The following is a 12,391-nucleotide window of genomic DNA, read 5'->3' as shown; positions in this document are numbered from 1 at the left end:
GCCCCATGTTTCAGTAATGAAAAGGAGGTCGATATTGTGGGTCTCGATGAAATTGGAAATTTCAATTTTATGTTTTGGGAGGGAGCGCACATTTAGCAAAGCGGCTAAATAAGGTTTAGGTAATACTTTTTTGGTGGTAGATATCGTAGGTAACAGTTGATAATTATTAGTGACAAACGAGCAATTTGGACAGGTGTACGGAAGGTGCAGAGGTTGATTTGCTAGATTAATACGCTGGCACTGATGGGAGATGGAGTTTAGCGCACGAAGGCGTAAGGCATTGTATCTAATGGGGGTTCCAGGATTGTGAATGGTAGAACGGACAGGGGAAGGGGCCCTAAGCCCGGTCCAGGTGCGGACGGGCGCAGACGGGCTTGCCTTAGGCGCGCCTTCGGCGCGCAAACGGCGCTCCCGCTGCGCTCGTCCGCTGCGCTTCCGGTGACAGCACATAATGAAGCTGAAGTAAGGGGCGTGGCCTGCAAAGTGGGCGTGGCCCAGGATCTCGCCGGAATGGCGTCTCACTAGTCGTTGCAGCCGGCGCTAGGAGCGCTCTGGGCTGTTTAAGGTAGGCAAAGAATCACAAGAATCAATAAGTATTCAGACAGAATCTCAGTAAATTTTAAAAAGAAAGTGCTTCTAAAAGCTCCCGGCGTGCGTGTGCCTGAGGAGTTAATTCGAGTCTGTGGGCGCTCGAGATTTGGCGCTTTTATTTACTTGTGGCGGAGGGGGCGTGGCCTGCAAGTGGGCGTGGCCCAGGATCTCGCCGGAATGGCGTCTCACTAGTCGTTGCAGCCGGCGCTAGGAGCGCTCTGGGCTGTTTAAGGTAGGCAAAGAATCACAAGAATCAATAAGTATTCAGACAGAATCTCAGTAAATTTTAAAAAGAAAGTGCTTCTAAAAGCTCCCGGCGTGCGTGTGCCTGAGGAGTTAATTCGAGTCTGTGGGCGCTCGAGATTTGGCGCTTTTATTTACTTGTGGCGGAGGGGGCGTGGCCTGCAAGTGGGCGTGGCCCAGGATCTCGCCGGAATGGCGTCTCACTAGTCGTTGCAGCCGGCGCTAGGAGCGCTCTGGGCTGTTTAAGGTAGGCAAAGAATCACAAGAATCAATAAGTATTCAGACAGAATCTCAGTAAATTTTAAAAAGAAAGTGCTTCTAAAAGCTCCCGGCGTGCGTGTGCCTGAGGAGTTAATTCGAGTCTGTGGGCGCTCGAGATTTGGCGCTTTTATTTACTTGTGCCGGAGGGGGCGTGGCCTGCAAAGTGGGCGTGGCCCAGGATCTCGCCGGAATGGCGTCTCACTAGTCGTTGCAGCCGGCGCTAGGAGCGCTCTGGGCTGTTTAAGGTAGGCAAAGAATCACAAGATTCTTCACCCCGGCACCTACCACATCTCTACACCCCAGCACCTACCGCCTCCCTTCACCGCAGCACATACCACCTCTCTTCACCCCAGCACCTACCACATTAGTTAACCCCCGCACCTACCACCTCTCTTCTCTTACTGGACCCACGTCTCTTCACATCCATTGCTCGTATCATTTCACTTTTCACAGACATCGCATCTCTGGCAGCTCCTACCATATCACCTCATTTTCAGTATGTGGATCTGTCCGCCTCCAGTATTTACACATAGCTTCCTTTTTAGCGCCCACCACATCTCTGTACCCGCTATTTCACTTCACTACCGGCACCTGCCCCGGCCAGACCTCCTCTTCCGGGGCCCCCTACCTAGCTCCCTGCCCAGGGCCGCCATGAGCCTAGAGCCGCCCCTGACTGCAGGATGTCCAGTTCTAGCAATTCAAGAAACATCTTTAATTCACAGCACCACATGTTATTTTAAATTAGACTCATTACAAGTTTTTGTCCGAGCCAACAGTGGACATTTGGACACTATAGCACTACATTGTGCATCTTCCTCGTAGTTGTCCTTTTACGGTCAGGATGAATCGAAGTCTGGGAGACAAGTATGCAGGTTATCACTTCAAATATACATCTTTTAGCTTGTTTCCCTGGTATTCATTCAAGTATCCATGTTCCTCACCTTCAATTTCCTCTTTCTGCTTGTGCTCCTAAGGGCTTCAAGTTTTTGGCTTTGAATGGTTGTTGGTTTCTTGCTGGGTTACTTAAAATCTTTCTTGGGTTAGAATTCCTGAAGGTTTGCTAGCTTCACCTGTAGTCACAGTCATCTATTGTGTTTTTTTTCTCCTGTGAGACTGGGCCTCAACCAAATGTGACTTGAGTGTTTGGTTGACTGGCCTTGACGCTTGCAGGGTCCAGATTGGTGCATCTGGGAATCTGAGACACCACTTACTTGTTTTTTTCAGAAATTCTAACTTCTTGATTTTGGTTGTCGGGGTGTCCTCTTTTTAACTGCTGGCCTAATTATGGAGTGACTTATGTTAGTAGTTGTACTTCTGGTAACTCTTATACATCCAGATATCAATTGTCTTTTTCGCTGAGATGTATATTGTTTTCCTGGGTTACATTACTCTGAAACGAATTGTTTTTACATATTCTTTGGTCTTAACTCAGATACATTATACTACTTGAAGTGTTTTCTTATAGACTTTCTCTTTTCTTCTAAATGTTTTAAAGATTTCTTTTTTTTTTTTACTATGTTTGATTGAGCTACTCAGCTTGTAGAAGACAGCTTTGTGGGTGTCCATATGATGTTTTTTTTGCATCTATTTGATACTTCCCTCTGATTCTCATTTCAGCAATATGGATTTCCTGCATGAATCAATCAACAGCTATGGAAGGAGCCATTTGGCCTTTTGAGCTGCAACTTTGAGTCACCTATTTTGCATATGCTGTGTCCTTTGTGTGTGGCACTAAAACATTTTGAGTTTTGATCGGTGTTGCAGAGAAATGAAATATGTGCTTTTGCAAGGATTAGTATGTGGAATAGGGAAGGTATGATTATTGTGTCCTTTGCATACTGATCATTTTAATTACACTTGGTCTTACTCATCCTTATTGCAGTCCTGAATCTCCCTCCCTCTACTGCTCTATTCAGTACCCAGGTCAAGGGAGATATCAGAAAGAATTTTAAATGAAAAGTGTATTTGTGTGTGTTTTCCAGTTGGTTAGTAGCGAATAATTGATTAGTTCTCCTACATCAAAAAGTTTTATTCACTGTTTTTTTTTCCTCTTAGGAATTATACTTTAAGATTCATGCCAATACCAATGACTGATGCTGCACAGGCATTAAAAACCAACCCAGAGAAAACTGAAGAAGCTCTGCAAAAGGTATTTGTTGATGCAAAAATTTCTTATTCAAAATGAATCCCACTGTTGGTGTTATTTGTCACATTTTGTGGTCTTGGGGGAGGCGACCAGGCGGCCTCAAAGACGCTTCATATTGATAGAGGAATGGCTAGACGAGTAAAGCTGCAGAGGGAAGGGCTGCAGTGAGTTCAAAAGCATAGTAATTATACATGGCAAGAAACATCATCTGCATTCTTTTGAATTTTATACGGCTGAGTTCAAAAACATGGTGCAGTGATGCTCGAGCCTTTGAAGGGGTTTCCCTGCAAAATATAAATATTCTGATGTTTTTCAAACTGAATTCCACTATGCAGGAGAACAATGTCCCCAACCATGTGTACAGGGTTCAAGCCAAGTTTTGACTGTTGAAAACAGATGTCAACGATGGATCCCCATGAGTGGCACCCCACTAGAAGGTGATCCGAAACCGTGAAGTAAAGTTGTATGCTACCAAACATTGAATGCATCCATGCAAGTCCCACTCCTGCTCTAAGTGAAGGATACAGACCCATTTTTACTCACAAGGCCTCTTTGCAGTCGAGGTAATTCAGTAAGTCTAAATCAAAGTGGAATAGCAAGATGGCAAAATGGGACTCAACCCCATCTCGCCGCTTTCTTGCTAAAGTGAAGGGCAAGGGTGTCAAAATTGCCTCTCGATCCTGAAGTCTGATTAAGGAACTGACCTCACAGTTGATCCCATGACTCTTCGAGTTCCCTGGGCCATCAGTAACGCAGCAGCAAGTCAAGGTGTTCAGGAAGGCAATGCTGCACATTTTTGGCACTCTTCTGGCTTCCTCCTGTGCTGTTTCAGGCCCACAAGGGCCTTCAGTGAGGTTACAACTGGGTGATCCACCTTCGACATGGTCTTTGCCCCTGGAACCCACCTCGGGTTCTGCACAACTCTGGTGCTGACTTTTATTCTGCCTCCAAGACCTGCACCCGCCCGTTCCTTGTCTGTCATTCTTGGCATCACAGTGCTGGAGGTGAATCCTATGCCAACTCTGGTGTCTGACCCTGAGCTAAATCCACCTTGACACCAACCGAGACTTAACTCCAATGCACTTGGGTCTGTTATATTCTTATTCAAGAAAATCCCTCCCTCTTCAATGGAACCATCCTCAATTGCTCCCACAGATTGACAGATCCAAATCTGACCAGAATTTGCCACTCCTCTGTGACTACAATGGAAATAACGGGAAAGATGTACCCTACATTTTTGTGGTGACAGTGTGTTTATGAATTTACTAGAGGCCAGTGGTTTTGATACTTCCCCTAATACGGGGCTGATTTCCCCCCTTGGACCACCAATAGAAGAGAGTGCTCACTTTGCAGTAGTCATCAGATGTGGTCTGAAATCTACAACTTGAGGTTCTAACAAATGTGGTTGCCGAAGTTCTTCAGCCAGGCCTGACCTCTTCTAAGCCCTTAATGCCATTCAATAAAGAACTAACTGACCACCTTATGGGCACTTTTCTAAACCTTGCTCTTGCCTACCAGTGAATAGGTAGGTGGCCAGGCTTCACAGATCAACACCTGGTGATTCCTGATTTTCTAACTCAGTATCCAAGAGGTTTGTGGTCCATGCTTCCATCAGTAAGGTGAATACTAATTTGTTCTCCAATCCCCCACCCCACCCCCCATCTCCATGACTGGATGAGATTCACAGGCTTCTCTAGTGATGTAGAGGCATCCCTCATGAACATGCTTTTTGATAGGTCCTACCTGTTTTGCATAAAGCTGATTCCCCACTGGAGCACTTCAAGGAAACTGAGCCATGGTGTGCTCTTTGGGCCCTTTTACCCCTGCTAGACAATGGCGAGAACCATGCGGGCCATTTGGGGCACTGATCTTCCCAGTCACCCTCCCCCTTGGGATGAGCCTCTAAGTCACCCTTAGTGCCACACAACCACTCTGTGGGAGGCAGGATCGAACTGTCCTCCAGATCACCCAGCAGGACCATGCCCTTCCTGTTCTTTCTGATGCCACAGATTCACCAACTTTAGAGAGGTTCTCAGCTAAACTCCTATCCATCTTTCTGCAAGGGGTGTGAGCCCTACTGTTCAAAGGGGCCATCAAGCGGGGATCAGACTTGGAAATAGGGATGGATTTTTACTCCTGCTATTTCCTCAGACAGAGGTTTTTTTTTAGATCATCCTCCTTCAATGCCTTCCTGTGTAATAGCAAATTTAAAATGCTTACTCTGGCCCAAGTTCTGTCTTCCCTGGATCCGAGGGACTGGATAGTAGTGCTGGACCTGCAGGATTCCTACTTTTATGTTGTTCCTATTCACACATGTCGTGTATTTAGGGCAGGAGCACCATACCAGCACGCCCCAGTGAGCTTGAAAGAATTGTCCCTATTAAATTCAGTTTCTTTCTGCCCTAAATACACAACATGTGTGACGAGGAACCAGATTGTTCTGGTCAGGTTGCTACCTTTTGTGTTGCCCTGATGAAGACTCTGTGTGATTTACTTTGTGGGGGTCTAAACAGCGACTGATTAGGGTCCACCCATATCACTGATTGTCGGACTATTGAAACTGAAATGCTCAGAACATTGGGTTTCTAAGAAATTATTTTGTGGCCCATGAGTAGGAACCCTTTGTACATATTGTAAATATTGTCAGTGTAATATGTATGTTTCTGTATGGCTTACTCAATTCAATTCAAAATATCTTTATTCGATTGTTGTAGGCAATCATAAAAGTACAAGTAATTTACAATTTTACAATTTTAAAAATAGAATATAAAAATACAATAATTCATTGGATTCATAAGCAAAATCAATTACTTTTTTTTAAAGTGCAGTTACAGTTAAAAATATATTTGAAAAGTGCAGTTATGTGATCATACGTTTCCTAATAGTCATCGCATTCTTTAGGAACAAAGTTACTGTTGCTACAGTTACATGATAATCTAGCGCTTGCATACTAATCATCGCCGCACGGCAATGGCGAAATCCTAAAACTCTTAGGAGTGACAGTAAAACAATTTTCCTCATTTCATGGTATAGTTTACAAAATAAGAATACATGAATGGTACTTTGAGGGGAGACATTATCACAGGGACAGCATAGTAGATCATGCGTCCAATTGTTAATTGTAGGAAAACTAACCAATCTGTGGAAGATATTGATTCTGAAGCGTGAAAGTAAAAAGCGCTCATAGTTGTTATTAACATGGATTAAATAGGGCTGAATCTTAAAAGTTGCTAAAACCAATTGGTGCTGCTGAACAGAGGGTTTTAGGACCTTCACAGCAACCCGATGGGATTCTAGAAGGGCTAAACATTCCTTTTTCAGTTCTTTTCTTGAAATTTCTGAAATATGCAAAGGGTTGGCAAAATATTCCTCTTTCCTGATGTCTTTCAGAAAATTGAACACATACTTCACCCAAGGTATTTTGGTAGCACCTTCCAGTTTTAGAATGTCTGTCAGAACAGCTCTGTTTAAGTGTGTTGCCTCTTGAGTCCAGAGTCTGTGCCATAACAGCACTGGCTCTACTTTGATCAAATCTGAGATATAACAGAGGCCTAATTCAGAGTGACAGTTTAAATTTGAGGAGCTTTGGGGGAGTGCCAATATGTATTTTAAAAAGGAGTTTTCAGAAACCTGAATAGGTGATGAATTTGCAAAACCCCAGACCCCGCTACCTTAGGTAGCACCTGCTACACATTTAGCTTTGTATATTTTTATCAGTTCTACGGGGGGTCTGGTCCCTAATTTCCTAGAAAAGATTTTAAGAGCAGCAGTTGTTCTAGTAAGCTCAAGTTTTTTCACAGAGACTGCTTGGGACCATGTCTCATTTTGGTCAAAAAGTATCACCAAATAAGAGAAGTGTTTAGCAAATTCAAGCTTCTGACCCGCTATAAAAATTGGCCTCTTAGATTTAGTTTGTCTGCCACAATACATAGTGAAAGTTTTGGAAGTATTGACTTTCAGGCCTAAATCATTCATAAAGCGAGAAAAGCGGTCAACCACCCGCTGTAGACCCACTTGAGTACGTGACATAAGTACAGCATCGTCAGCGTACAAAAGTGCTGGTATTGGGCGACCACCTATAAATGGGGGATCCGAGCTGTCTTTGCACAGAGCTTCTTCTAGTCCATTTATGTATAAATTAAAAAGGAAAGGGGCCAGAACACAGCCCTGTCTGACCCCACTCCTAATTGGTATTTGTTCTGTGCACTCTCCCTTCAGGCCATAGCGAACGCGGGCTGACGCGTTGCTGTAAAAACGTTTAAGATAATAAATAATATTTAAATCAACCCCTAGTTTTTCCAATATCATCCACAGTTTAGAATGGACCACACAATCAAATGTGGCTGAGAGATCCACGAACGTCAAAAACAAGTTACCTTGTTTCGCCCTCGTGTATTTCCCGACCAGCATCATCAAATTCAGTCCCTGTTCTACGGTCCCTAGGCTAGAACGAAAACCGTACTGACGGTCGGACAGAATGGAGTTTGCCTCCGCCCAGTCCAAAAGTCGGTCCAGAATGACTCTACCCGCTATTTTAGTAAAGGAGTTTAATAAAGAAATGGGCCTATAGCAGGCTGGATCCTGTCTATTTCCTTTTTTATAGATCGGGACGATGACAGATTCCACCCAAGTTGGGAGGAAGTTAGTGGCACAACTGGCGTTGAGCACCTGGACCAGAAGGGACGCCCACAGAGATGGAACACTTTTAAATTAATCTATCATCTACTCAATTGCAATTCCACTGCACCCTCACTTGGAGCACCTTCATAGATTTTGACTACTTTGATTACACTTTGACTTCTTAGTTATGATACTTTGAATATAGATCATCATTCATCATTTGTGTTGATTTCTCTTTCATATGTGATCTTTTCAGCCTTGTAACAATTAACTAATCAATAATTCCTAGGGGAACATCGTTTTGAATGTGGTTGTTTGTACCTGGGTCTCCTCCCATTACTAATGTTAATGGATTTATATTGCTGGATTAAAGTATTTACCGCCATTCAACCTTATAAGTATGAACATATTTCATACAATAGCAGATTTGTTTACATTGGTCTAATAAATATTCTTAACTGTATTAGGCTTGTACCTACCTATCAGTGTAAATTGGGGATTTGTTTAATAATATAGAACTTAAATTACTGTAGCAATGTTACATAGATCTAGGTAGAATATATGATTAGGATTTGGTTTGTGAAATTAGAAAAGAGAAAATGTATCTATTAGATGTGTTCAGTAGTTTCCCTTTCAACATTTAGTTAACCTTTATGTAGAGAAGTAGATGAGTGGACCTGGAATCCACAGCTCAAATGGAATAATTTGTTCTTCTTTTGTGGCATTGAAATAAGTTTACAGAGTGTACTTGAATGGTTTCATCGTAGAGGCTTCTTGAGCTTGCATTATTGAGTGGAACTTATATGTCCTTATGTGACGATGCTCTGCGCCCTTAAACAGTGATCTGTTTAATTTTGTAACTTGCTTATGTTAATTGCACGTCTCTGGCCACCTGATCCATTTAGAGAAATACCTGACAAGTATCGGAATGCATGTAAGAGATGAATGTGAATTTATTGTGGTTAATCAGGGGTGCCTGTGTTGCCACGCAATCAGGATGGAAGGCATGTTTTACTATATTAAGCAGGGACAGATTTAGGTGAATCATGTTGCACGACTGAGGGTAGTTGGGTGATGGAGAACGTGGTCAAATCTGCTTTATAATGACCTAATGAGCACCAACTAGTCTTGAAATTGTCTGATTCAAAATTGAATGAAAGGGTACCCCGTGTGTAAACAAGTAATTAGAGACATCAGCAGCAAACTGGTTTAAGCTGAAAATGTCTTGAGGCCTCGGTAGTTTACATTCCAATGGTTCCTGCACAGTATTTTCTCCTTGAACCATTCTACCATTGGAGAAAATTGAACAAATTACGTGTATTCTGAAAAAAATGTGAATTACACTAACTTTAGCGTGCATAATACAAATGTGGTCTGGACCCAGGTTGTGCTTGGTAAACCTGGTATGACTGTGGTTTTACTACGCAGTTTACCACACATTTGACTGAACCATGACTTCTCTTTCCATGCAGCGTGTGGCAGACATCTGTTTGTTACTTTGCTATTTCTTCTTTGTCTTGTACATGTTGGGGCAGTAGAATGCTGGATATTTATGTCCAGGTGCAAAATATAATGTATGCCACATAATTCTGAAAGAATTGTCAACTCTTAATTGAAAGAAATGGAGTGGGGAGAAAGTTAGTCTTTGAGGTAACACTGAGTGGGGAGATAACCCTTCTCCCCACTCCATTTCTTTCAGTTAAGAGTTGACAATTCTTTCAGAATTATGTGGCATACATAATATTTTGCACCTGGACATAAATAAAATACAGCAAAAGGGTTTAACCTACTGAAAGATTTTTACTGCCATGGCAGAAATGGTAAAGAAATAAAGTTAGTCTTTGAGGAAACACTGAAGGAAAATCCAGGACTTCCTGAACGCCTTATTAACAAAACAATCACGAAAATGAAAAATAGACTTAGTGATCATGCATTGGTGACTGGGTGCAGGGCTTGGCTCAATCACGTAAAAACTAACAATGTTTTTTGTATCTGAAAGAGACACGTTAGTGATAGATTCCTTACCTTAGAATATCCCCAGTTGTCAGACCGAATCCGGAAAGTTTTGCTTGGCAGTACCCTTGCACGTCAGTAGAGCGGATCCTGCAGGCTCCAGGTCCGTCACTGGCATCGTCAGCGCTGAGATGACATCACGGAGAGTACTTAGGCGCCCCTCATGCACGCTAACATCAGTTCTTTCTTTTTCCGCGCCAGTAAGGGCAGATCAGTATTGAGCGCGTACCTTGGTCTCTTTTTGACCACTATTTTGAGACTTTTGTCTCCCCACTTTTCTCTTGGTGCATGTAGGGATACTCAGCTTTAAGTCCTGTGGGACCTGTCACCGAAACATGTCGGTAGCGGACCCCCACGATGTTTGCCTCTACTGCCTGGAGGCCGACCGCGACTCCTGGGACTGCCGTGACTGCCATGCCATGGCCTCAAGGCCTTGCAGGAGCGGCATCGGAAGTTGCTGGTGGTCCAGCATTCATTGCGTCTCCGGTCCCGGTCTAGGGGCCGTTCCCGGGACCACTCGCTGGACTGGAGACGTCGCTCCTTGGACTCCAAGTCTTTGCCGTCGAATTCCGGTAAGCGTCGTCATAAAAAGAAGTCGAAGAAGTGTGTTCGCTCTGCGACGTCCCCCCATCGCTCCTCGGAGGTGGACAAGGGTGACACAAGTTCTGCCCCTGCGGATCCTCTGGAGCCTGGGAGTCCGGCGGCCTAACAGCCATACCCAGGTCTGTTGGCGATTCCTGAACAGATGCAAGAATTCCTTGCTGCTTTGGTTTGCTTTTACAGACCTCGGGCTCCTGCTGGCGTGCCTTCGGGCCCTGCAGATTTGTCCAGATCCTGCTGGCCCAGGGTTCTGCCATTGGCTCCAGTCCCAGCGCCACAGGCTCCCGCGCCGCTGGCTCGGGCCCTGGCGCCATGAAGTGTGGCGTTGCCGGCCCAGTGCCACCCTTGGCTTCAGTCCCGGCGCCACCCTCGGCTCCACCCCCGGCACTGCACTTGGTGCCGTTCATCCCACTTTTGCCCCGGTTCCCAGACCATTTTGTTCCGGCCTGGAATCCACATTGGGAGCCGGCACCGTTCCCGACGCCGTACGTCCCATCTCCAGCTCTGCCGCCGCAACCGGCCCCCTCTACGCCAGAGGCGGAAGATGACTGGGAAGGGTCCGAGGATCCACTTGCTCTGCAATGTGACTCCGAACTCAATTGGGTGAACAACTTGGAGGATGCAGACGACCTCACTGTCTCTTCAGATCCGGGATTCGTCTCTCCCCTGCCTACTATGGAGGAGGGTGCCTCCTATATGGTGGTCCTCCGCCGGGCTGCTGAGGCCCTCAATCTTGACCTCCCCACGGTGGCCCTCAAACCCAACCTCGTCACAGAGGTGCTCCAGACAGTGTCTACTTCGGAGGAGCTGCTGCTTACCTTTAGTGAAGCCCTTACAGAGGTCCTCTTGGGCATTTTGTCAAGGCCGGCCACGGGGGCCCCGGTGGATAAATATGTCACAAGACGCCACCGACCGGCGCCCGGTGACCCCGCTTTCTTTACCACTCACCCTACGCCTGAGAGCCTGGTCATTCAGGCCTCGACGTCGCAGAGTGCCTTTCCCATGGCCCCGCCGTATAAGGACTCTTAAAGTCTGGACCAGTTTGGGAAGCGGTTGTACTCTTTGGCCAGCCTCGGGCTGAGGTCGGTGAACACCGCCTGCTTGTTTGGCCGCTACTCCCACGCGGTGTGGGATGCCGTTGCTCAGGTGTTGCCTCAGTCTCCTGAGGAGGTGCAGACTACCCTTTCTCATGCGATTGCTGAGGGCAAGGATGCGGCTAAGTTTGCCATCTGGTGTGGGTTAGACACCGCCGACTCCCTGGGCAGGTCGACCTCTATGATCGTGGTATCGCGGCGCCAAGCCTGGTTGCGTTCGACCAGGTTCTCGCCCGATGTCGAGAGTTCGCTCATGAACATGCCCTTTGATGGCACCCGCCTGTTTGGCGACAAAGCTGACAGTGCACTGGAGCGCTTTAAAGACTCGCGGGCTACGGCCAAGTCTCTGGGTCTTTCTACTAAGGCCCTGGCCACTCCTGGTTTTCGTTTCTTTCGTAACCAGGGTTGAGACCCCCAGGCGTGCCCTTCCACCAGGCCTGTACAGAACAAGCCAGAGCGAGCCTGCGGTTTCCACAGGGGAGGGGCGGGAAACCAGCGTGCAGGTCCATCCACCTCCACCCCCACTGCTTACGCCTCTAAACCCTCCTAATCTGAGCTTCAGGGAGCACCCCAGGCTGGTGGGTGGCACAAACGGGTGCTGCAAGGGTTACTCCCTTCCCTTTCAGTCCCCACCCCCAGCCATGCCACCGCAGTGCCACCGCATGTCGGTGGATCATTTGGCCCTTCTCCAACAGGAAGGGGGCCATCGAGTGCGTTCCTGGGCCAGAAGTAGGGAGTGGTTGCTATTCCCATTACTTTCTGGACCCAAAAATGACAAAGGGGGTCTGCACCCTATCTTGGACCTCTGGGACGTCAATCGCTT

General features: G+C 46.1%; 1 protein-coding gene across 2 annotated transcripts in view; it reads left to right on the top strand.

Moving 5' to 3' along the window:
• Positions 1–12,391, top strand: part of CARMIL1 (capping protein regulator and myosin 1 linker 1) — a 994,750-nt gene that overhangs the window by 711,935 nt on the left and 270,424 nt on the right. For both annotated transcript variants that reach the window (XM_086965173.1, XM_086965172.1), the window contains exon 23: positions 3,151–3,244. In XM_086965173.1, coding sequence (XP_086821299.1) covers positions 3,151–3,244 — 94 coding nt within the window. The remainder of the gene's footprint in view (positions 1–3,150; positions 3,245–12,391) is intronic.

The sequence above is a fragment of the Lissotriton vulgaris genome, chromosome 4_1, assembly GCF_964263255.1.
Source record: "Lissotriton vulgaris chromosome 4_1, aLisVul1.2, whole genome shotgun sequence".
Lineage (NCBI taxonomy): Eukaryota > Metazoa > Chordata > Amphibia > Caudata > Salamandridae > Lissotriton > Lissotriton vulgaris.
The sequence above is the reverse complement of the archived record's forward strand: the minus strand, read 5'-3'. Positions and strand labels throughout refer to the sequence as shown.